A 26,208-nucleotide genomic window follows, 5' to 3' on the forward strand; every position below is an offset into this window, starting at 1 on the left:
AGGCGTTCCCTGCTCTTCTGAACCCGCCAGCTGCTGAAACAAACGTGGAGAAGCCTGGGTCTGCTTGCTTCGGGGACCGGTGAGTAGATTAGCTAGGATCTGGTCGCCCTCCTGCAGTAGCCCATTGCTTTTCCCTGCTGTGTAAAAACAGCACCCTTTTCGTCCGTACTCGCGCTCTGCTTCTGCTAGCTGTGGAGGCTGCGCTTGAGTCGCGGAACCTGTTCTTCTTCTGTTGTGCACTAACCCGAACTGCATGACTTCCTCCGAAGAGCTTCTCCTTTTGCCCGTTGGCACCAGCACTTGCAGGTACTTTGAGCACAAGGCTCCACTCTTCTCAGGGCTCGGACTTCCAACTAGTTAGGTGCCTCTGAAGGCGAACTGAGTCGATAGCATTATCGCACTGCCTGTTTTCCTTCCCTTGCAGGTGGACTACATATTTCGTGCTTTAAACGCTTGCGACTGTGTATTTGTATATATATTGTGTTGATATGGTATGTGTTGGCTTAATATTGTTATAGAGTGATTTTCTTGCTACGGTCATTGTTTTAAAGGCCTTAAAATAAATGTGTTTATATTTTTGATATAACACCTGTTTTGGAGTAGTTTGTAAGCGCTCTTGCTTTGTGTGCTCATTGCGGGCTTTCAGTCACCCTCACCCCTCTTGAGACCTAGTCTTGACCGCCGCGATCGCTACCTTGATTGGTCTGGCTTGTCCAGAGGTTACCCTGTTCCAAGTAATTAGGTTGGCCTTCTGAACTTCTGCGCCGCCAGGACAGAGTTCAGAAATCCGTCTTAACAGCTACCTACAGCATTTTATACCACATGGGCAAAGATGAAAGGGGTGCTATGCAAGCTACCTATAGCATTTCATACCGCATGGGCAAAGATGAAAGGGGTGCTATGCAAGCTACCTAAAGCATTTCATACCGCATGGGCAAGGATAGAAGGGGTGCTATGCAAGCTACCTATAGCATTTCATACTGGATGGCCAAGGATGGCTATACAAGCTACCTATAGCATTTCATACAACATGGGCAAAGATGGAAGGGGTGCTATGCAAGCTACCGATAGCATTTCATACAACACGGGCAAAGATGGAAGGGGTGCTATGCAAGCTACCTATAGCATTTCATACCACATGGGCAAAGATGGAAGGGGTGCTATGCAAGCTACTTATAGCATTTCATACTGCATGGCCAAGGATGGCTATACAAGCTACCTATAGCATTTCATAAAACACGGGCAAAGATGGAAGGGGTGCTATGCAAGCTACCTATAGCATTTCATACAACACGGGCAAAGATGGAAAGGGGCCATGCAAGCTACCTATTGCATTTTATACTGCATGGGCAAAGATGGAAGGGGTGCTATGCAAGCTACCTATAGCATTTCATACCGCATGGGCAAGGATGGAAGGGGTGCTATGCAAGCTACCTATAGCATTTCATAAAACACGGGCAAAGATGGAAGGGGCGCTATGCAAGCTACCTATAGCATTTCATACAACACGGGCAAAGATGGAGGGGGGTGCTATGCAAGCTACCTATAGCATTTCATACAACACGGGCAAAGATGGAAGGGGTGCTATGCAAGCTACCTATAGCATTTCATACCGCATGGGCAAGGATGGAAGGGGTGCTATGCAAGCTACCTATAGCATTTCATACCGCATGGGCAAAGATGGAAGGGGTGCTATGCAAGCTACCTATACCATTTCATAAAACATGGGCAAAGATGGAAGGGGTGCTATGCAAGCTACCTATAGCATTTCATACCGCATGGGCAAGGATGGAAGGGGTGCTATGCAAGCTACCTATAGCATTTCATACAACATGGGCAAAGATGGAAGGGGTGCTATGCAAGCTACCTATAGCATTTCATACCGCATGGGCAAGGATGGAAGGGGTGCTATGCAAGCTACCTATAGCATTTCATAAAACACGGGCAAAGATGGAAGGGGTGCTATGCAAGCTACCTATAGCATTTCATACAACATGGGCAAAGATGGAAGGGGTGCTATGCAAGCTACCTATAGCATTTCATACTGCATGGGCGAGGATGGAAGGGGTGCTATGCAAGCTACCTATAGCATTTCATACAACACGGGCAAAGATGGAAGGGGTGCTAGGCAAGCTACCTATAGCATTTCATACCACATGGGCAAGGATGGCTATGCAAGCTACCTAAAGCAGGTCATACTGCATGGGCAAGGATGTTATACAAGCTACCTATAGCATTTCATAGCACCTGGACAAGGAAGCTACCTATAGCATTTCATACCACATGGGCAAGGATGGCTATGCAAGCTACCTAAAGCAGGTCATACTGCATGGGCAAGGATGGCTATACAAGCTACCTTTCGCATTTCATAAAACACGGGCAAAGATGGAAGGGGTGCTATGCAAGCTACCAATAGCATTTTATACTGCATGGGCAAAGATGGAAGAGGTGCTATGCAAGCTACATATAGCATTTCATAAAACACGGGCAAAGATGGAAGGGGTGCTATGCAAGCTACCTATAGCATTTCATACAACACGGGCAAAGATGGAAGGGGTGCTATGCAAGCTACCGATAGCATTTTATACTGCATGGGCAAAGATGGAAGAGGTGCTATACAAGCTACCTATAGCATTTCATAGCACCTGGACAAGGAAGCTACCTATAGCATTTCATACCACATGGGCAAGGATGGCTATGCAAGCTACCTAAAGCAGGTCATACTGCATGGGCAAGGATGTTATACAAGCTACCTATAGCATTTCATACCGCATGGGCAAAGATGGAAGGGGTGCTAGGCAAGCTACCTATAGCATTTCATACAACACGGGCAAAGATGGAAGGGGTGCTATGCAAGCTACCTATAGCATTTCATACCACACGGGCAAAGATGGAAGGGGTGCTAGGCAAGCTACCTATAGCATTTCATACCACATGGGCAAGGATGGCTATGCAAGCTACCTAAAGCAGGTCATACTGCATGGGCAAGGATGTTATACAAGCTACCTATAGCATTTCATAGCACCTGGACAAGGAAGCTACCTATAGCATTTCATACCACATGGGCAAGGATGGCTATGCAAGCTACCTAAAGCAGGTCATACTGCATGGGCAAGGATGTTATACAAGCTACCTATAGCATTTCATACTGCATGGGCAAAGATGGAAGGGGTGCTAGGCAAGCTACCTATAGCATTTCATAAAACACGGGCAAAGATGGAAGGGGTGCTATGCAAGCTACCTATAGCATTTCATACAACACGGGCAAAGATGGAAGGGGTGCTATGCAAGCTACCTATAGCATTTCATACCGCATGGGCAAGGATGGAAGGGGTGCTATGCAAGCTACCTATAGCATTTCATACCGCATGGGCAAAGATGGAAGGGGTGCTATGCAAGCTACCTATAGCATTTCATAAAACACGGGCAAAGATGGAAGGGGCGCTATGCAAGCTACCTATAGCATTTCATACAACATGGGCAAAGATGGAAGGGGTGCTATGCAAGCTACCTATAGCATTTCATACAACACGGGCAAAGATGGAAGGGGTGCTATGCAAGCTACCTATAGCATTTCATACAACACGGGCAAAGATGGAAGGGGTGCTATGCAAGCTACCTATAGCATTTCATACCGCATGGGCAAGGATGGAAGGGGTGCTATGCAAGCTACCTATAGCATTTCATACCGCATGGGCAAAGATGGAAGGGGTGCTATGCAAGCTACCTATAGCATTTCATAAAACATGGGCAAAGATGGAAGGGGTGCTATGCAAGCTACCTATAGCATTTCATACCGCATGGGCAAGGATGGAAGGGGTGCTATGCAAGCTGCCTATAGCATTTCATAAAACACGGGCAAAGATGGAAGGGGTGCTATGCAAGCTACCTATAGCATTTCATACCACATGGGCAAAGATGGAAGGGGTGCTATGCAAGCTACCTATAGCATTTCATACCACATGGGCAAGGATGGCTATGCAAGCTACCTAAAGCAGGTCATACTGCATGGGCAAGGATGTTATACAAGCTACCTATAGCATTTCATACCGCATGGGCAAAGATGGAAGGGGTGCTAGGCAAGCTACCTATAGCATTTCATACAACACGGGCAAAGATGGAAGGGGTGCTATGCAAGCTACCTATAGCATTTCATACCACATGGGCAAAGATGGAAGGGGTGCTATGCAAGCTACCTATAGCATTTCATACCACATGGGCAAAGATGGAAGGGGTGCTATGCAAGCTACCTATAGCATTTCATACCACATGGGCAAAGATGGAAGGGGTGCTATGCAAGCTACCTATAGCATTTCATACAACACGGGCAAAGATGGAAGGGGTGCTAAGCAAGCTACCTATAGCATTTCATACAACACGGGCAAAGATGGAAGGGGTGCTAGGCAAGCTACCTATAGCATTTCATACAACACGATGGCTATGCAAGCTACCTAAAGCAGGTCATACTGCATGGGCAAGGATGGCTATACAAGCTACCTATAGCATTTCATACTGCATGGCCAAGGATGGCTATACAAGCTACCTTTAGCATTTCATAAAACACGGGCAAAGATGGAAGGGGTGCTATGCAAGCTACCAATAGCATTTCCTACAACACGGGTAAAGATGGAAGGGGTGCTATGCAAGCTACCGATAGCATTTTATACTGCATGGGCAAAGATGGAAGAGGTGCTATGCAAGCTACATATAGCATTTAATAAAACACGGGCAAAGATGGAAGGGGTGCTAATCAAGCTACCTATAGCATTTCATACAACACGGGCAAAGATGGAAGGGGTGCTATGCAAGCTACCGATAGCATTTTATACTGCATGGGCAAAGATGGAAGAGGTGCTATACAAGCTACCTATAGCATTTCATAGCACCTGGACAAGGAAGCTACCTATAGCATTTCATACCACATGGGCAAGGATGGCTATGCAAGCTACCTAAAGCAGGTCATACTGCATGGGCAAGGATGGAAGGGGTGCTATGCAAGTTACCTATAGCATTTCATACCGCATGGGCAAGGATGGAAGGGGTGCTATGCAAGTTACCTATAGCATTTCATACCGCATGGGCAAGGATGGAAGGGGTGCTATGCAAGCTACCTATAGCATTTCATACCGCATGGGCAAAGATGGAAGGGGTGCTATGCAAGCTACCCATAGCATTTCATACAACACGGGCAAAGATGGAAGGGGTGCTATGCAAGCTACCTATAGCATTTCATACCGCATGGGCAAGGATGGCAGGGGTGCTATGCAAGCTACCTATAGCATTTCATACCGCATGGGCAAAGATGGAAGGGGTGCTATGCAAGCTACCTATAGCATTTCATACCGCATATGCAAGGATGGAAGGGGTGCTATGCAAGTTACCTATAGCATTTCATACCGCATGGGCAAGGATGGAAGGGGTGCTATGCAAGCTACCTATAGCATTTCATACCGCATGGGCAAAGATGGAAGGGGTGCTATGCAAGCTACCCATAGCATTTCATACAACAGGGGCAAAGATGGAAGGGGTGCTATGCAAGCTACCTATAGCATTTCATACAACACGGGCAAAGATGGAAGGGGTGCTATGCAAGCTACCTATAGCATTTCATACCGCATGGGCAAGGATGGCAGGGGTGCTATGCAAGCTACCTATAGCATTTCATACCGCATGGGCAAAGATGGAAGGGGTGCTATGCAAGCTACCTATAGCATTTCATAAAACACGGGCAAAGATGGAAGGGGTGCTATGCAAGCTACCTATAGCATTTCATACCGCATGGGCAAGGATGGAAGGGGTGCTATGCAAGCTACCTATAGCATTTCATAAAACACGGGCAAAGATGGAAGGGGTGCTATGCAAGCTACCTATAGCATTTCATACAACATGGGCAAAGATGGAAGGGGTGCTATGCAAGCTACCTATAGCATTTCATACCACATGGGCAAGGATGGAAGGGGTGCTATGCAAGCTACCTATAGCATTTCATACCACATGGGCAAAGATGGAAGGGGTGCTATGCAAGCTACCTATAGCATTTCATACAACATGGGCAAAGATGGAAGGGGTGCTAGGTAAGCTACCTATAGCATTTCACACCACATGGGCAAGGATGGCTATGCAAGCTACCTAAAGCAGGTCATACTGCATGGGCAAGGATGTTATACAAGCTACCTATAGCATTTCATAGCACCTGGACAAGGAAGCTACCTATAGCATTTCATACCACATGGGCAAGGATGGCTATGCAAGCTACCTAAAGCAGGTCATACTGCATGGGCAAGGATGTTATACAAGCTACCTATTGCATTTCATACCGCATGGGCAAAGATGGAAGGGGTGCTATGCAAGCTACCTATAGCATTTCATACCACATGGGCAAAGATGGAAGGGGTGCTATGCAAGCTACCTATAGTATTTCATACCACATGGGCAAAGATGGAAGGGGTGCTATGCAAGCTACCTATATCATTTCATACCACATGGGCAAAGATGGAAGGGGTGCTATGCAAGCTACCTATAGCATTTCATCCAACACGGGCAAAGATGGAAGGGGTGCTAGGCAAGCTACCTATAGCATTTCATACAACACGGGCAAAGATGGAAGGGGTGCTAGGCAAGCTACCTATAGCATTTCATACCACATGGGCAAGGATGGCTATGCAAGCTACCTAAAGCAAGTCATACTGCATGGGCAAGGATGGCAATACAAGCTACCTATAGCATTTCATACGGCATGGCCAAGGATGGCTATACAAGCTACCTATAGCATTTCATACCACATGGGCAAAGATGGAAGGGGTGCTATGCAAGCTACCTATAGTATTTCATACCACATGGGCAAAGATGGAAGGGGTGCTATGCAAGCTACCTATATCATTTCATACCACATGGGCAAAGATGGAAGGGGTGCTATGCAAGCTACCTATAGCATTTCATACAACACGGGCAAAGATGGAAGGGGTGCTAGGCAAGCTACCTATAGCATTTCATACAACACGGGCAAAGATGGAAGGGGTGCTAGGCAAGCTACCTATAGCATTTCATACCACATGGGCAAGGATGGCTATGCAAGCTACCTAAAGCAAGTCATACTGCATGGGCAAGGATGGCAATACAAGCTACCTATAGCATTTCATACGGCATGGCCAAGGATGGCTATACAAGCTACCTATAGCATTTCATAAAACACGGGCAAAGGTGGAAGGGGTGCTATGTAAGCTACCTATAGCATTTCATACAACATGGGCAAAGATGGAAGGGGTGCTGTGCAAGCTACCGATAGCATTTTATACTGCATGGGCAAAGATGGGAGAGGTGCTATGGAAGTTACATATAGGATTTCATAAAACACGGGCAAAGATGGAAGGGGTGCTATGCAAGCTACCTATAGCATTTCATACCGCATGGGCAAAGATGGAAGGGGTGCTAGGCAAGCTACCTATAGCATTTCATACAACACGGGCAAAGATGGAAGGGGTGCTATGCAAGCTACCTATATCATTTCATACCACACGGGCAAAGATGGAAGGGGTGCTAGGCAAGCTACCTATAGCATTTCATACCACATGGGCAAGGATGGCTATGCAAGCTACCTAAAGCAGGTCATACTGCATGGGCAAGGATGTTGTACAAGCTACCTATAGCATTTCATAGCACCTGGACAAGGAAGCTACCTATAGCATTTCATACCACATGGGCAAGGATGGCTATGCAAGCTACCTAAAGCAGGTCATACTGCATGGGCAAGGATGTTATACAAGCTACCTATAGCATTTCATACCACATGGGCAAAGATGGAAGGGGTGCTAGGCAAGCTACCTATAGCATTTCATACAACACGGGCAAAGATGGAAGGGGTGCTATGCAAGCTACCTATAGCATTTCATACCACATGGGCAAAGATGGAAGGGGTGCAATGCAAGCTACCTATAGCATTTCATGCCACATGGGCAAAGATGGAAAGGGTGCTATGCAAGCTACCTATAGCATTTCATACCATATGGGCAAAGATGGAAGGGGTGCTATGCAAGCTACCTATAGCATTTCATACAACACGGGCAAAGATGGAAGGGGTGCTAGGCAAGCTACCTATAGCATTTCATAAAACACGGGTAAAGATGGAAGGGGTGCTAGGCAAGCTACCTATAGCATTTCATACAACACGGGCAAGGATGGCTATGCAAGCTACCTAAAGCAGGTCATACTGCATGGGCAAGGATGGCTATACAAGCTACCTATAGCATTTCCTACAACACGGGCAAAGATGGAAGGGGTGCTATGCAAGCTACCGATAGCATTTTAAACTGCATGGGCAAAGATGGAAGAGGTGCTATGCAAGCTACATATAGCATTTCATAAAACACGGGCAAAGATGGAAGGGGTGCTATGCAAGCTACCTATAGCATTTCATACAACACGGGCAAAGATGGAAGGGGTGCTATGCAAGCTACCTATAGCATTTCATACCGCATAGGCAAGGATGGAAGGGGTGCTATGCAAGCTACCTATAGCATTTCATACCGCATGGGCAAAGATGGAAGGGGTGCTATGCAAGCTACCTATAGCATTTCATAAAACACGGGCAAAGATGGAAGGGGTGCTATGCAAGCTACCTATAGCATTTCATACCGAATGGGCAAGGATGGAAGGGGTGCTATGCAAGCTACCTATAGCATTTCATAAAACACGGGCAAAGATGGAAGGGGTGCTATGCAAGCTACCTATAGCATTTCATACAACATGGGCAAAGATGGAAGGGGTGCTAAGCAAGCTACCTATAGCATTTCATACCACATGGGCAAGGATGGAAGGGGTGCTATGCAAGCTACCTATAGCATTTCATACCGCATGGGCAAAGATGGAAGGGGTGCTATCCAAGCTTCCTATAGCATTTCATACAACACGGGCAAAGATGGAAGGGGTGCTAGGTAAGCTACCTATAGCATTTCACACCACATGGGCAAGGATGGCTATGCAAGCTACCTAAAGCAGGTCATACTGCATGGGCAAGGATGTTATACAAGCTACCTATAGCATTTCATAGCACCTGGACAAGGAAGCTACCTATAGCATTTCATACCACATGGGCAAGGATGGCTATGCAAGCTACCTAAAGCAGGTCATACTGCATGGGCAAGGATGTTATACAAGCTACCTATAGCATTTCATACCGCATGGGCAAAGATGGAAGGGGTGCTATGCAAGCTACCTATAGCATTTCATACCACATGGGCAAAGATGGAAGGGGTGCTATGCAAGCTACCTATAGCATTTCATACAACACGGGCAAAGATGGAAGGGGTGCTAGGCAAGCTACCTATAGCATTTCATACCACATGGGCAAAGATGGAAGGGGTGCTATGCAAGCTACCTATATCATTTCATACCACATGGGCAAAGATTGAAGGGGTGCTATGCAAGCTACCTATAGCATTTCATACAACACAGGCAAAGATGGAAGGGGTGCTAGGCAAGCTACCTATAGCATTTCATACAACACGGGCAAAGATGGAAGGGGTGCTAGGCAAGCTACCTATAGCATTTCATACCACATGGGCAAGGATGGCTATGCAAGCTACCTAAAGCAGGTCATACTGCATGGGCAAGGATGGCGATACAAGCTACCTATAGCATTTCATACTGCATGGCCAATGATGGCTATACAAGCTACCTATAGCATTTCATAAAACACGGGCAAAGATGGAAGGGGTGCTATGCAAGCTACCTATAGCATTTCATACAACATGGGCAAAGATGGAAGGGGTGCTATGCAAGCTACCGATAGCATTTTATACTGCATGGGCAAAGATGGAAGAGGTGCTATGGAAGCTACATATAGCATTTCATAAAACACGGGCAAAGATGGAAGGGGTGCTATGCAAGCTACCTATAGCATTTCATACCGCATGGGCAAAGATGGAAGGGGTGCTAGGCAAGCTACCTATAGCATTTCATACAACACGGGCAAAGATGGAAGGGGTGCTATGCAAGCTACCTATATCATTTCATACCACACGGGCAAAGATGGAAGGGGTGCTAGGCAAGCTACCTATAGCATTTCATACCACATGGGCAAGGATGGCTATGCAAGCTACCTATAGCATTTCATACCGCATGGGCAAAGATGGAAGGGGTGCTAGGAAGCTACCTATAGCATTTCATACAACATGGGCAAAGATGGAAGGGGTGCTATGCAAGCTACCTATAGCATTTCATACAACACGGGCAAAGATGGAAGGGGTGCTAGGCAAGCTACCTATAGCATTTCATACAACACGGGCAAAGATGGAAGGGGTGCTAGGCAAGCTACCTATAGCATTTCATACAACACGGGCAAAGATGGAAGGGGTGCTATGCAAGCTACCTATAGCATTTCATACAACACGGGCAAAGATGGAAGGGTTGCTATGCAAGCTACCGATAGCATTTTATACTGCATGGGCAAAGATGGAAGAGGTGCTATGGAAGCTACATATAGCATTTCATAAAACACGGGCAAAGATGGAAGGGGTGCTATGCAAGCTACCTATAGCATTTCATACCGCATGGGCAAAGATGGAAGGGGTGCTAGGCAAGCTACCTATAGCATTTCATACCACATGGGCAAGGATGGCTATGCAAGCTACCTAAAGCAGGTCATACTGCATGGGCAAGGATGTTATACAAGCTACCTATAGCATTTCATAGCACCTGGACAAGGAAGCTACCTATAGCATTTCATACCGCATGGCAAGGTTTCAGCACTTTGAAACTAGTACAGTGGTGATGTTGCGAAGTACAAAAGCATAGCAACAGCGCCTGTGTCGTTTCTGCAAAGCCTTGAAGTCCAAGTTCATCAAGAGGCAGGGTGGGACTACAGAGTAAGGCGATTGCAGCAGCATGCCTGCTCCCATATGAGCCTGATCTCACACAAGCCCCACTTACAGTGTTTGATGCGTCCATCTGGTCTGCACCAGCAGCAATAAATAAGGAGAACGATGGCTACTGGCAACACAGCTGCAAGGCACAAGGCCAAAGTGAAATGCGGTGGTCTGGCACACAGGGGGAGATCTGCAAGGAGGAACACAGAGACTTATCAATGAAGCATCATTTCTCATTACACAATCCAAATCCATTTTTAATATGTATAATGCGCTATACGCCTGTGGGTGCAAGGAGCATGCAAGAACCCTTCTGCCCAACTCATCTTCCCACAAAGAAAAACAAGCATTGGCAATGCTAACAGTTTGGGCTTTTGTGGGCATCTAATAGCAGTGGTTTATAGTGATTTTTCGAATGCATTATCTCGAAAACATTGTCTAATTTTTTTTTCGAATGTTTCTTTTTTTATTATTCTTTTTTTTTTAATGGGGGGGTTCCCCCCAAAACCTCGTTTATTTAACACTTTTTTTTTACTTACAAAACCCAAAAAAAGTATTAAAAAAATAATAAATTCGAAAAAAATGTTTTTCGACAAAATGTTTGATGTTTGAGATAATTGCATTTAGAAAAAATGCATTCGAAAAAATGACCGAAATGCTGAATACTCTAACCACATTGTCAATCAATGGGTGAGCAAATAACCAAACACAAGCTTGGTGTCGTCTCCAACATACAATACTCGCACAATCCGCAGCAATGCAACAAAATGCACCAGAACGGATGTGCCCGAAACTTCTAGTAATCAGTTCTGGGCTCTGCTTGGCTGCAAGATAAGCTAGCAAGCAAAAGAGCGTTTGCTGCTGCGCCTGCAAGTAAAAGATAGGTTCCAGCTCTGTGCTACTAAAAAGAAAGAAAATATCCTGATACAGGATTCTCCTAATTCTGGTCAATCACAGATAGATGAAATCGTGATTCCAACTCAATGGGATTGAAACACGGGACCTATAGATTGCATTTTGTGCTCAGTCAGCAGCATTCGCTCAACCCAGCCATCTATCCAAGCTAGCAAAGTTAACATTATTCCCTCGCCTCCAACTTGTCTCTGTCCCCCTCTTCCTACACTCCAGCACTTCACCCATCATGGTCACATCCTAAGCGCAGCTGGCCGTACTGCCTACCTGCCCTTATGTGCAAAGGTGCAGAGATCGTGAGGGGCATTCCTGTCCTGGTGTTGGGTTGAACATGAGCCTCCAGATTGGCCAGCGATGCCTGCTGACTGGAACAAAAGCAACCCTGAGATCCTGAGTGTTCTCCTGCCAAGCAGAAAAGATGCATGCAGCGCCTGCTTTAATAGTGTCTCTTCCAGGAAAGCGCTACACCAGAGACCACTGCTGTACAAGCAAGTCAATAAGATTGGTGGCGGGCATTGGAAGAACCGCAAGTCTCGCCGCAGTTTGTTAGTTCAGGTAACTGGTGTAAAGCCTAGCTTCATCACAGAATAGCCAAGTAACCACCTTTGGTTGACCCAGAAATACTTTTCGGGAGCTGAGCCAACACACCTACTTACATTCTGTTTGACTGTCCCATGGAGGGTATTGGAGGAGAGTTCAAGTCTCCTGTGCCTTCAGGTGAAGACACAACAAGAGTTCAACCTCAGGTATTTGTCGGGTTATCAGAGTCAGCTGGGTTGGGAGGGCGGGGGGACACCTTGGAACACCGGGTGGCGAGGGGGAAGATGAACATTTAAGCTCTATTATGTTTCAATCAAGGAGGTGGCTAATCAATGATACACAAAATCAAGCGTAACTTGCAAACATGTCCCGGGGGCTGCTCTACCCTACCTGCAATACTCACCAGCCACAACTTGCATCTATGTTATGTGATCTTTGCACTTCAGAACAGGTGAAAGGCCGCCCTTGCCGACAGACTCGCTTGCTGGGAAAAGGGGAGCCGCCCAGCAAGGTCAAAATTACCCTAAACCAACAGAAATGCGTAATAATAATAATAACAATAATAATAATAATACTTGCGTGATTCAATATATCATTTTATTTGGAAGATGCATGGTATCTTTCCTATTCAAAGATGGCTGCTTGTTTCAGTCTGTGTTTCCAGAGAAGCTTCCTTAGAGACAGTCATCCAAGAAGGCTGCCTCCAAGAAAGAGCTCAAGGTGTTCCGAGATGGGCAGGAATGGGTGGGATTCAGGGGCGCTGTTGAGCGCCGAGCTGCATGCAGTTCCCTGCGTGAGTTCTGAGGGTGATCCACCGAGTCCGGTATGTAATCTCTTCAAATCTATTCCGGTTCTCCACCAAACTGCGGGGAGAGCTATTTGATATTAAGCTCCATGAGAAGTTAAAAGATTGGAAGAATCCACCTCTTAACAACAGAGGAACACTACGTCGAAGATTATCCCTCATCAGGCCCACGCCGCACGCCCTGGGAAAGGGGCAGACCTTCGACTCACTGGAGGGCAGAAGCTGCGCTGCGCGACAGAACAAGGCAGATGATAGCAGGCTGAATGTCCTGCCGTGCCAGTGTTGCAGTGAACCGGTGTCCGTGTGGCGTTCGATGAGTACCTCTGGTACCGAACAAGAAGAAGAACGGACCCCAGTGTCAGGGGCAGGGACGGGACTTACCCCTCCATAAGCGCCACGCTGTGACACCCTACGGGAGCTCCCAGTCCCGAGATCTGCACAAGGCATGTGAGGAATGGGTGGGATTCAATAACCTAACAACTGTGTATCCCTCCTCAAATGTCATCTCTATTGAAAAAGCATTACAGACCCTCATTCAAAGTCCATATTTGAAGCTCTTAAGTTAAAGCTCTTATTTTAATGACAATAGCTTTGGCGTAATAGTAGCGCTTTCAGCACCACCTAATAGCCCAAACTAACAAGAAGCTAGCAAAATATTCCTGATTCGAACACCATTTCCTGCAATACTTCCCGCCATCCTTTATGGGGGTCAGAGAATAGAGTCCCAATAAGGAAGAAACATGGCTGGGGATGTTTGTGGTCTCATGCAGAAGGGATGTGATCAAGCAGTTCGGGCTGGGCTGCCCCTTTTGGGGTGGGGCCAAGCCTGATTTTCGGATGGTATTTCCCCTTTTGTAATTGCTTGGTAGGCGAAGATCGATGTTCTGGAGGGATGCCCGGAGCAATGCGAAAGGTTAGGATTCATTTTAAACCTTCCAGCCATCACCTCTGATTTTGCTTAGAGCACCATGCAACAGTTAAATCTTTTCGGATTACTCACCTCCTTGAAGAGGTCTTCCTTTTTTAATGGTACGATATATTGGTTGTAGTCGGGCACAAATAAAAAACATAAAAATAAATGTTTTACAATGGATCTACCTTAAGCTGATTACAGATCCTTGTCCAGTTGCAGGGCTTCTCGGGCAGTAAGTCACCTTGTGTGTATAAGCTTACCAGTCAATCCACTACATATCTGCAGGGATTAGACATGCACATTTCACATCATGATTTAGATGCACACTCTAGTTACCCCTGGACGGGCACCCAGGTTTGGGCTAGAGATTAGACACAGATGGTAACACTAGGATAGTGGAGGAAAGCAGAAAGGTAGGTAATGCCGTGGGCATGGCATAATCAACATGAGAGCAGAGCAAAAGGATGCTGCTACACTTGACACAGTTATAAGTGCAATATAGATCACAAGGTGCTCAGTGGCGCTGGCTGTGCTTTGGGGAAATGATCATTCTATAAAACAGAATCAGAATCCAGAAATCGTTTAGGGTCCTCACAGGCACTCAACTCGAATGGGAGTAAGAAAATGATGAACAAATCGATGCTTGGCAAGCAAAGCACCAATAGCTTTGGTCTGGAAAATCAGTGGCTGGACTAGTAATCTAGCAAATCTAGTAATCGAATAAAAGTGATTTTGCAGTGCTTTCAATTTCTCATCATCCATTTGAAAAGCAGTCTTATAGGTGAGATGCTTAAGAGCTAGCTCTGTGCATAGGATCGAAAGGAGGTCCCATTAGTCTCGTCAGAAGTCCCATCTGGGAGTTGGATTAGAAATAGGACGGTGAATTCTTTTTACCCCTTCCATTAATACTTTAATCACTGGGATTTTCCACAAGGAAACCTCACTCTACGATGTATGTAAGCAGAGAGGGCTGCAAGGTGAACCTTTACGGAGTTGAAAACAAGTCTGGAGTCTAAGAGGTGTGTTAGATAAAGGACTATGTGAGAAGGTGAACGGTCAATAGGGTTGATGTTGCTAGTACTGCACCAAATAACAAAACATTTAAATTAACTGGAATAACAGTGTCTAGTGTTAGGTGTCCGTGCCTCCTTAATAATGTCCATGCACCTCTGAGGCAGTTGGAGTTGACCAAACTATGACTTCAGGGTCTTGTACAGCTTCCTGCGTGGAATTTGAAATGGTCAGCAGCACTTTTTAGGATTGCATTAAAACCCATCTGATCATCAATAGGCAATGCCGGCCTCTGTTGAGGAGAGGAAGGAGGATCCAGACAAATGGCATCTGGGTCAGGAGTTGTGAGTGGGGGAAAGCCAAGGTGCTTACTCTACAGGCTGATCCCAGCCCCAATCTGGGCATTGGTCAGGTGTGTCCTTCCCAAAAGGATTGTCTTGCTGGTCATAGGGATCCTCATAGACCTCTTCAGGTTCTGAGAATTCCAAAATCTCTTCCTGTGGATTTTGGATGAAGAGGTTTGGCACCTTTGATAAACTAGGGCAGCAATCCTCCTCCATAGGTCTCTTCGGGGTGAAAAATGTATCAGAGAAGTCTACAAACTGTGACAGTTTGCCTATACAGCTCTCAAACCTCACTCTGGTCCATGGAGATCAATCAGAGAGGTCAGGAGGAGGGAAAGGATCTCCAAGAGAAAAAGGGTCCTTAGAAGGAGGAGCCTTATCAGACAGTCTCAGAGAGGGGCTGCAACCCTTCTGCATACTCCTCAATGAGAAGATGTGCTTTTTGGCTTATTCGCTGCTGAAATAATGTTTGCGAGACTCCCGCGTATCTCTGGTAGTTTAGGGAGAGATTTTGATGCGTCGAAACCTTTGGAGCTGATGCGCTCTTTCACGGCGCTCTTGCGTTATTTTGAAGAGATGCCCTTATGAGTCGTATGCGAAGATGACGGATGCAGGGAGGGCGGCCGATCAGGAGGAACGGTATGCGCTGTTGAAACGGTCAGGGGCCTGCTGGCGTCTGATGCTTCTTCGAAGTATCCGTCGAGGGAGCTTGTGGGGTTGTGTGCTTATCCCTACATGGTGCGGGTGTGCCCCTGTCAACGGGGTCTGATCTCCCCATAGCACTACTGGCAGCCTGCCTGTCGGGGCCAGGGATGGACAACTGGGAACTAGACGGTTCAGCGGAAAGGTCTATGGCCTCCACATCGGAGCCATGGCTGCCGCTAGAATCCTCGTCACTCGAGGCGACGAAGGGGGAAACTACATCCGGCCTGCATAGCGTAGGCCACCCACCGATTCGTCCACCTGTCTTTTAGCGTCTTTGGACGAAAAAGCTGGCAAGACTTCCAGGATCGCTCATCGTGGTCACGAGGGAGACACTTGCAGTGTGTGTCTTTCCACAAGTACTTTCTGATACAGGACAGGCAGAACTTAAATGGAGTCCTCTCCATAGCAGAGGTAAAGTGCGGCAGCCAGACCAGAAAGGGAAAGAGGGGAAAAGGGAATGCATTCTCAGAGAATCAAACCCCGGGCCCCAATCTCCCTACTGTATAGGCCTGGACGCAGGGCCCAGGCTGGTCGACAGCATCAAGCAATACACCAGTCCGAAGGCAGCAGTCGTCTTCGGCGTCTGGGTCCACAAGTAGCCGTCAAATATGTAAGTCAAAGACTAAACTACCATCAGCCGTGGGACAAAGACGTTATGAGTTTGCAATACATCACTTACGAGCTCTGCCAATTAGTTGGGCGGAAGGGACCTGGACGCATGAAGGATTTTGGGTACACTACACGTCATGTTAGGGATAGTGTTACAGGCACGCCCATGTCGATGTCCCCTTTCGATCCTTGAAAGAAAGATGCAATACTCTGCGATTACCACTAGATGTCGGACTATATGCACAGCATGTGATTCTAAGCAGATTAACAAGCATCAGAACTCAGTATATGTTGTGCAGTCGTGTACATAGTCCTCTTTCCCTACAAATGTTGCTGGATTCACTATTCTAGATCTAACAATTTTGACAGCTGGATTTGAATAAATCACTTCTTATCCAGACAGTCTTTGTGTAGTCAATGTACTTTTGAGTTTCTCCAAAATAGCAAATAGGGAGTGCTTGACAACCAATGCCATTGAGCATCTCATTGTAATACTAGCAGTCTTTTCAATCGTGAAAGCAGCTGCTGCTAAAGCTTGTTCACAAGGATAATGTCCTTTCATCACTGGATCTAAAATCCCACTATAATAGGCTAGCGGTTTGTGTCCATGTCCTTATGGCGTCTTCTTTGTGAGTGCGGCTGTCATCACCTCTACATTTGAATGTGAGAATAACAACTCTTCACTGTAGTCTTGTATTCCTAAGATAGGGGCTGTACAAATCACCCTTTTCAATGCTTCAAGTCCTTCAATCATGTCACCTGTCCATGTTATCTTACTTTTGCCTAGCTGTGCTTCCGTGGTTGAATATATGTACTCTAGTCAGCAACCAAGCCCAATATATAAATTACAGTCTTTGAAGTTTTCATGATTGCCTCTGCTCTCTCGGGTGTCACTTTTCTCCCCTCTTGAGAGATGAGCAGTCCTATGTACCGGGCCTCTTCCTATCAATATTGTAGTTTTTCTTAGTCTACCTTGTATCCTCTCTCTGAAAGTGTTGTCATTAGTCGAACAGAGTCCTCCCTACACCTTTCCTCTGTCTCACTGCACACCAAATTGTCATCTACGTACTTAATCATCATGCTGTTGGTTACCAAAGTCCATCTGAAGGACCCTGTTAAAGATTGAGGGGACTCACAGTACCCGGGAGGTAATCTTGTATGTTTAAATTCCTGGTATCTATACAGAAAGGAGGTCAAATCCTGCGAGTCTTCATGAAGGGGAATTGAAAAGAAGGCATTTTTGATTAGCTGGAATGTTAAATACTATTGTAGCAGGATTCGGGACCAAAGGAAATTCGGCTTCAACAATATTGTTTAGGAGGCAGACATCCTGAATAAATCTCCATGATCCCCCCCCCCCCTGTTTATTTCTTCAGTGGGTACACAGCAGTGTTACATGGGGACTCTCATGGCAGTAATATACCCTGCTTTATTAATGTGGGAATGGTCTCAAATATGCCTTCATCTGCTTCTCTCGACATAGGATACTGTTTTGCGCATAGCAGAAGTGCTTCTGGTTTAAGCTTGATCATCACTGCACCTGCTCCACTCAATAGACCCACGCCATAGGGACTGTTGGTCCATAAGATGCTTGGCACCTTTTCTAAGTCTTCCTGGGAAAATTACTGTTTTCTTTTTACCGTTGCCATTCTCTGTGGAATCTCTCTATTCTCAATTCTCATTCAATAAGTAAGACTTGTAAAAACCACTAATTCATCGTCTGAATATTTGTTTTTAAACAAGTCTTGGTCTGCCAGTCTGTAGCCTTCCTTCAAGGCCATCACTGCTCTCCATGCTCTTCCTTCATCGTCCGTCTCATGAACAACTATCCTTTCTCAATATACCCTAGCCGCTTCTAGCTCTATGGGAATGACCTGCCTTTCCTCATCCATAGGTATTTCTGGTCAGGTATTCAATATTTCCTCTGTCAGTCCAGGAAGCCATGTCAACAAAACATTTACTCCATAGAAATAAAAGTCTGGTTCTAACGGAACCCCTCGTAATGCTTTCTGGCCTGTAAAGGCTATTAGTACCCAGTGAGGGTCAATGAGTTTGTAAAGAGCAAGCTCATTGGCCCTCGCACCTGCCCGACAAGGCTCAGTGCACCAGGGTGTCTCGGAGTTCTTTCCGCGAGTGGCTGCCATAGAAATGGAGAAGGGACTTGTAGTCCTTTCGCCCTTTCCATGGCAGCTTTCTTTTTTTTGTTGAATTTTTTTTTAACATTTGTTTTATGGCTGCCATGGAAAGGGAGAAGGGACTACTTGTAGTCCCTTCTCCCGGATCCCTGGCAGCCATTCTTTTTGGTTTTTTTCTCTCGAGTCAAGGAACAGTTGCAGCACCATTTCTCGACTCCAGAACAATTGCAATTTTTACCCCGGTACAACGTGCCAGTTTACTAATGGCAGTATGACCCTCGGAGGGGGGCCATTACCAGTCAGGTAAAGCTCCTGGGACTCTGTTAAGGACCTCACTTTGCTTGGGTTTCTAGCAATGGCCCCGGGGACATTACCAGACTGGTAATAGCCCTCCTCCTCGGGTCATATTGCCTAAATATAAATTCTCTCACATTCATATAATGTATCCCTGGAGTCCAGCACTCTATCCCTTTGCCAGCAAAGGATATTGTCATGTTAGGTTTAGTCAAGTCACACCCTAAAATATTGACTGCTGTCTGCAGAGAGTATAGTAGTGGCATTGACACGTCATGTTCACCTGTAGAAAGTGGCAATTAGTCAGTAAAGGGAACCAAACTTGTGGCACCAGAGAATCCTTGTGCATTCATGGCAATGCCAGACATTGGGCATTTTCCCTCTCAAATACAGGAACGAGTTGCTCCCGTGTCCACAAGGAACGAAAATGTCTTGCCCGACCCTTGGTTCTGTCAGGAATGACTCTCCTGCCACTAGGACTAGAGAGTTTACATCCAGTCTATTGTCATGGAGGCTCTGGAAGCCTTCGTGGACTAGAAGATCTGGTCCACAGTAATCTTAGACCCCTTTATAAATGGTGGTTCTGCTGGAACTTACTCTTGTGTGAGCTGAGCCAACCAGGAAGCAGTTAACAGAATCTCTAGATTATGATGAGTGCATCGCTACGCACGCGTCTTTCAATCCATTCATGGTGGACCCCAGATTGCAGAGGAAATGAAACGCTGCAATCTCCAAGGACCTTGTTTTCATGTCCCAGTCGAGACAGTGTTAGGTACTCAGACTTAACAGATTGAAAGACCTTTTTACATTCCTGAACCATGGAGGGTATGCTAAAAGAAATGGTGGATCCCATGCAAACACTCCAAGCGGCGGTCACTATCTTCAGACAAGAAAACGCAATGTTGTTCCAAAATCTCACTATTACAAAACAAGGTTGAGGCCATGGTCTGTAAAATCCCTGCTCCTAATCCATTGGGGGCTTTGGGATGACCACTACTCAGGTTAGTGGGTCTAAGGCCACAAGTTCCTCCCGGTCTGTATTAAGTCCTGCCACGCTACCGCCTCCAGGATCAGGCACAAACATCCGTACTCCACCAATGTCCAACAAATTCAGGTGGTTCCCAAATAATTCCAAGCCTTTGTGACCCAATGCAAGATACACTTCCTTAACAGGCCAGAGTAATATGCCTCGGATCAGGCAACGGTGGCCTTTATACTTCTCAATCTTGCTAAGACGGCCCTATCCTGATAAACCCTCTACTTAGACAACCCTATACTGGGAAGGTATGGGGATTTCTCGAGGCTTTCCGAGCTATGTTCAGCAGGCAATGTGCTACCCAATCGCTCCGTAATGAGTTCATGGGTCTATGTCAAGGAAACAAGGATCTTTTCTGTATCACCCATTTCTGCAATTTTCCTTCCAAACTGGCCAAAAGACATTCAGATAACTATATTTCAGAGGGTTCTACCGGAAGAAAAGAAGAATGCCCTTAGCAAAGACGTTAGCCCTCCCGTCAGTCCGCAAGAGTGCAAGGACTGGTGGGGAGACTCGACCAACGCTGGCAAGATAGGAGAGCGCCGGCAATTTCAAATGGCGACGAGACCCCAATCCAGTGGAGCGTACTAACCTAGCCCCTCCAGTAGCGCACAAACCAATACAATTGGGGAGTACAAGAGTATCCATTAAACAGGAAGAAAGAACAAAGAAAAGGAAACCTTTGTTTCTACTGTGGTGATAAAGGGCATCCAGTACGATTCTGCCCAAAATGAGTTTCCCCAAGAATGTAAAACTAGATTTGGGAGAAATCGAGGAGTGTACCTACAGCCTCCCCCAGAGTCCCTCCTAAAGAAGAAAGATGAGAACCGCAAAGACATTTCATGATAGGGGTAATGCTGCAAAGAGCCCCTCAAGAATGGGTGGACGTTCTGGCCATGATCCACAATGGGGCTACTGGCAATTTCATCAATGCCCCTTTTGTTCAAGATAAAAGAGTCCCATTGGTCAGTAAAGCCACAAAGCAATCCATTATTTCGGTACACTGATCTGCTCTGATTTCCAGACCCATCACACACCAAACAGCGTGGTTTCAAATGACCTGCTCCCAAAGACATCGGGAGCAGATCGAGTTTGATGTCATTGCAGCCCCTCACTTCCAGGTAATATTGGGTATCCCTTGGCTCATGATTCACAATCCCTTAATTAACTACGCAGATTGAACCCAAGACCACGGAACAACCATGTCTAGACACCATACATATGCTTAACATACCCCATGAATACCAGGATTTCCTTGATTTGTTCGACCCCGTTGAAGCCAACAAACTTCCCCCACACAGACCGTACATCGGATTCAGCTGTTACCAGGAGCCCAGGCACCTTATGGACAGACCTAGGCTCTCACAGAGAAAGAAAATCTTGTCCTCAAGCAGTATATAAATGACAGTCTGGCTAAAGGATTCATCCGCCACTCCGCATCCCTTTTACACAAACATGGATTGAAAAGGGAGCATACAACCTGGTTAGGATTGCTGCTGGGGATGAGTGGAAGACAGCGTTCCATACTTGATACGGCCATTCCGAGTACCTAGTGATTCTTTTCGGGCTATGTAATGCCCCAGCGGCCTTCCAGTACTTTTTAAATGATGTCTTTCGGGACATACTGGATAGTTGCGTTGTAACTAGGGCTGTACCGAATAGCATATTTTGTATTCGGCCGAATACCGAATAGTTTATCAACTATTCAGCCGAAACGGAATATGAAGCCGAATAGTTGCTTTATTTAATAAATAATTTTCCAAACTTCAAAAAACACACTTATTAAAAAAACAAATAAAGCACTATATTAAATGCATTCTATACTTTTATTTATCTTCAATGTAATAAATGTAGCATCTTTATTTGAAGTATAAAAGCCAGAAATTGAGCAGATTTAACCAAAACGAAGGGACCAAATGTACAAAGATTGTTGCATATTCAGTGCCAGATAAAATAGGAGGCTTAACAACTGCAAAAGGACTGCCTTTGCAACTGGATAGAGAATGCAATGCATCTGATTCACAAAGTCAATGCAGTCGAGTTTCGAAACTTCTTTGCAGCTCACATAGAAATGTATAAAATGGTTCCTGTCGGCTCATGCAGGACACAAGTCAAGAGGAAATCTGAAATGCATGAACTACAACTGTTCACCCGACCCAGACAAATGCTGCTCACTTTTCACTTATCCTCGCCACACTTTCTCGCCAATACACAAACATATGCAACTTATAATTCCTGATAAAATATCATATAATGTTAAACTCAGGACTCAAGTCCTTAAAAAAGTAAAGGGGCGACTATGACATGCGCAATGGGAAGTTACATGACAGGAAATGAAAGTATCTATGCACATTTCTTTCAGTTTGTTTTTTCCAACTGAAAAAAGTGCACATTGCATATAAACATTCGCCAAAAGAAAAGATGTTTCTGTATTGTTGCAGGCTAAGTATAAAAGATGAGCACCTTTTTTGTCTAAGAATCTGTAACAAAACATGCCCTAAAGAGCAGATTACAATATAACATATTTTTCTGCTGTGTGATAGCAATTTGTCTGGTCTAATTCTATTCAGTTTTGCAAACTGAAGTCTATATTTGCCTTTCGGAGTTAATTCTTTTTTAAACAATTTTTATTGGTTTATTCAAACAAAAACAATACAAACCAAACTTGCAGTGTGCATATCAACAGCTCAGTTATACATTGCTTAATTCCGGTCACTGCTCCCCTTATCCCCCCCCCCTATTGAGCCTATTACCATCCTCATTCCGTTTCTGCATCTTGTGGTAGGGTCTCCCCTTCCATAGGTTCTGCCGGGCCTTGTATTGGCCCAAACAACTCCGCTATCAATAGTTTCCAGGCCATCAGGGTCTCCGCCTCCTCCTCTCCTCCTACATTGCTCGCTTCTTGCCTTACCATAGTTTCTGCATCCACCCATTTCTGTAGCTCTTTCCACCACACCTCCACCCGCGGTCTGCGGCATGTCTTCCACCCTATGCCAATTCTCCTTTTCGCGAGCACATATGCTAGATCTTCCAGTTTACTAACATGCTTGAGTTTCTGCGATCTCGGGAATCCCCCTAACAAGCAAGCCCATACTGTACCCACCTCAATCTTGACCCCCCTCTCCTCTAGTTTCTGTGCTACTTCACCCCAGAAGTGCTCAATGACCGGACATGACCAAAACATGTGTACCATGCCAGCCTTTTCCTCATCGCATTTAGGACATGCTTGTCGTCCTGCATTCTCAAACCTAGATATCCTCAAGGGTGTCATCTATGTCCTATGAGTAACATACAATTGTATTTGTTTCAGTCTCACATTTCTCGACACCTTTTCATGGTACCCCTGGGCACGTTCCCACATCCCGTCCTCCATCTGGGCTCCCACTTCCGCCTCCCAGTCTAATCTCAGTTGTGTTAATTCCTTCCCCACCTTAGACATCATCATCTCATATAGTCTAGAGATCTCATGCCCCCCCCTCCGTTATATCATAAATTGTATCTATGGCCTCGTCTGGTTCTTCTTCCAATACTGTTTCGGGCCATGTTCTCTTAATTCTCAGCACCAATCTGTGATACGTAATGTGCTGGCCCGTATGCAACCCCGTTTCCTCCCCCAGCGCTGCAAAGTCTATGATGGTCCCCTCTCGCCATATATCCCCCATTGTTACTAGCCCAACCGATTCCCAGTGGTTCCTGATTGTCACCCTTAGCTGCTCTTCTCCTCCTGCTCGTGCCACTAGTGGCACCTGCGGGGAGCACAGGAATGGGTTCTCCATCATCTGGAATACCCGGCGCCACATCTTCCACCCAAGCATCATCTTTTTAGGGCGCTCTTCCATATCTGTCTTGGGCAGCCAGATCATTTCCCTTAAATAAAAAGTAGCACAATTATGTCCAAACAACCTGGACTTGGGGGTCACTTCATCCGAGAGCCATTTAGCGATATATTGCAGTTGGCTCGCTACATAATAGACCTCATAATTAGGCAGTTTTATCCCCCCTTTCTCATAAAAGTTCTGCAGCTTCCATAGTGCCACCCTATTCCTGGTACCATGCCACAGGAAATCCCTACACATGCTGTTCAGTTTAGTGAAGTACTTCTAAGGTATCAAGTATGGGATATTCCCAAAATAATGCAGTAGCCTAGGTAGTAGGAACAAGTTACTTACCTGTAACTGTTGTTCTCCAGCATGGGTCTGGCATGGATTCACATGCTCATGAATATTCCCCGTCGTCAGGCTGGGAATCCTCGGTAAAGAAAAAACCAGTATCAGTTTCGTTTCTGATCTGTCTTTCGTAGTAGTAACCAATCACTGATCTCTGCGTCATACTGACCACAGCCAATGACTGCCCTCTACCTAAGCCCCGCCTCTGGCAGCCATCTTCAGATTTGGAAGCACGTGAAGTGGCAGTATGACCAAGTGAAGAGCCGCAGAGGGGTAGGCGGGAGGGTTCGCATGTGAATCCATGCCAGACCCATGCTGGAGAACAACAGTTACAGGTAAGTAACTTGTTCCTTCTCCAGCATGGGGTCTGGCATGGATTCACATGCTCATGAATAAAGAATACATAGCAGTACACACATGCACAACCACGGGAGGTGGCAAAGGCTCAACATTAAGCATTACATAAAACTCAACATTAAGCAAACCTTACCTCCTCACCAGGCTCACCTCAGGCGAACAGGTTGCACAGCACTGCTTGGCCGACCCTGAACTCCTCCCTGGAATCCCGATCGACGCAGTAGAATTTCGTGAAGGTGTGCGTCGACCTCCACGTAGCAGCCCTGCAGATGTCCAGCAGGGGCACACCAGAAAGGAACGCCGTGGTAGCTGCGATCGCTCTGGTCGAATGGGCTCTCGGACGGCCAGGCAGCGGTCGGTTTGCCAACCGATGACAGTACATGATACAGCCGGAGAGTCATCTGGAAATGGAAGCCTTCGAGAGAGCCTTCCCCTGATTGACAAGTCCAAAGTTCACAAAAAGTTGTGACGTCTTCCGAAAACACTTCGTGCAGTCCACGTAGAACTTCAGCGCTCTAGCCACATCCAGCGAGTGCAAAGTCCTCTCAGCCGGCGACGAAGGCGACGGGAAGAAAACAGGCAACACCAAGGGTTTGTTGAGGTGGAAGTCCGACGGCACCTTGTCCCAAACAGGTTGTTTCCATCGAAGGGCATGTCCAAGACTCTGGTCTGCACGTCTTGACGGAAGTCAGTAGCCTTGAGCTATCCACGCCGCCTAAGGCACACGCCGTTGCCCAACTGGCGAAATCCAGTGTCGGCGATGTCCGTCGCAATCGTGATGGCGTGGTCCGACGCCACCTCACCTTCCTGCAAGATCTCCAGGGCATCCGCCCTCTTGTCGTCCGGTAGGAAGTCCAGCAGGGGGGCCAGTTTGTACCACAGCTCCCTGTTGTAGCGGGCTATGATAGCCACGACGTTGGCCGCCTTAATCGTCGTCGCTGCAGACGAGATGACCCTGCGCCCCATCGTATCCAATTTCTTTCCCTCGCCATCCGGCGGGGAAGTCGACGTGGAGGCCGCACCCCCCCGCTTTCTTCCTGGCCGCCGCGGAGACGACGGAGTCCGGGGTCGGCTGTGCCCGGAGGCACAAGGGGGCCGCGTCCGGGACCCGGTACTTCTTCTCGTACCGGTCTTTTCTAGCTGGCGTCATGGATGGGTTCTTGAGGAGGGCGAAGCCCTCATCCCAAATATCGTCCAGTAGCGGCACGGCGAGGACCGTCTTCCTCTTGGCCTCGCGCCGTTGATAAAGGAAACCTTCCTTCTTCTTCTCCTCAGGGCAGAGCTGGAAGAGCTCGGATGCCCTGGCGATCGTGGGGTGAAACGATCCAATTTCGTTGGGCGGGGAAGCCCGGGTGGGAGGTGACGACGGCAGATCCTAGTCATAGACCTCGTCGTCCGTACCCGTCGCGGCCGTGTAAGTCCCCGTATCATCCCCTCGAGTCGTGGACGGGGAGGAGAGCTGAACGGGGAACGACGGCTGAAAAGGAGGTGGAGGGTGAATCCTTCTTTTCTTAGGGGG

At 46.6% G+C, this 26,208-nt stretch overlaps 1 protein-coding gene across 3 annotated transcripts in view; it reads right to left on the reverse strand.

Moving 5' to 3' along the window:
- LOC138516931 (uncharacterized) overlaps nt 1-26,208 on the reverse strand; it is a 348,123-nt gene that overhangs the window by 12,962 nt on the left and 308,953 nt on the right. For all 3 annotated transcript variants that reach the window (XM_069632397.1, XM_069632396.1, XM_069632395.1), the window contains one exon: nt 10,927-11,052. In XM_069632397.1, coding sequence (XP_069488498.1) covers nt 10,927-11,052 — 126 coding nt within the window. The remainder of the gene's footprint in view (nt 1-10,926; nt 11,053-26,208) is intronic.

Source organism: Ambystoma mexicanum, chromosome 6q (assembly GCF_040938575.1).
Source record: "Ambystoma mexicanum isolate Mex_15411 chromosome 6q, UKY_AmexF1_1, whole genome shotgun sequence".
Taxonomy (NCBI): domain Eukaryota; kingdom Metazoa; phylum Chordata; class Amphibia; order Caudata; family Ambystomatidae; genus Ambystoma; species Ambystoma mexicanum.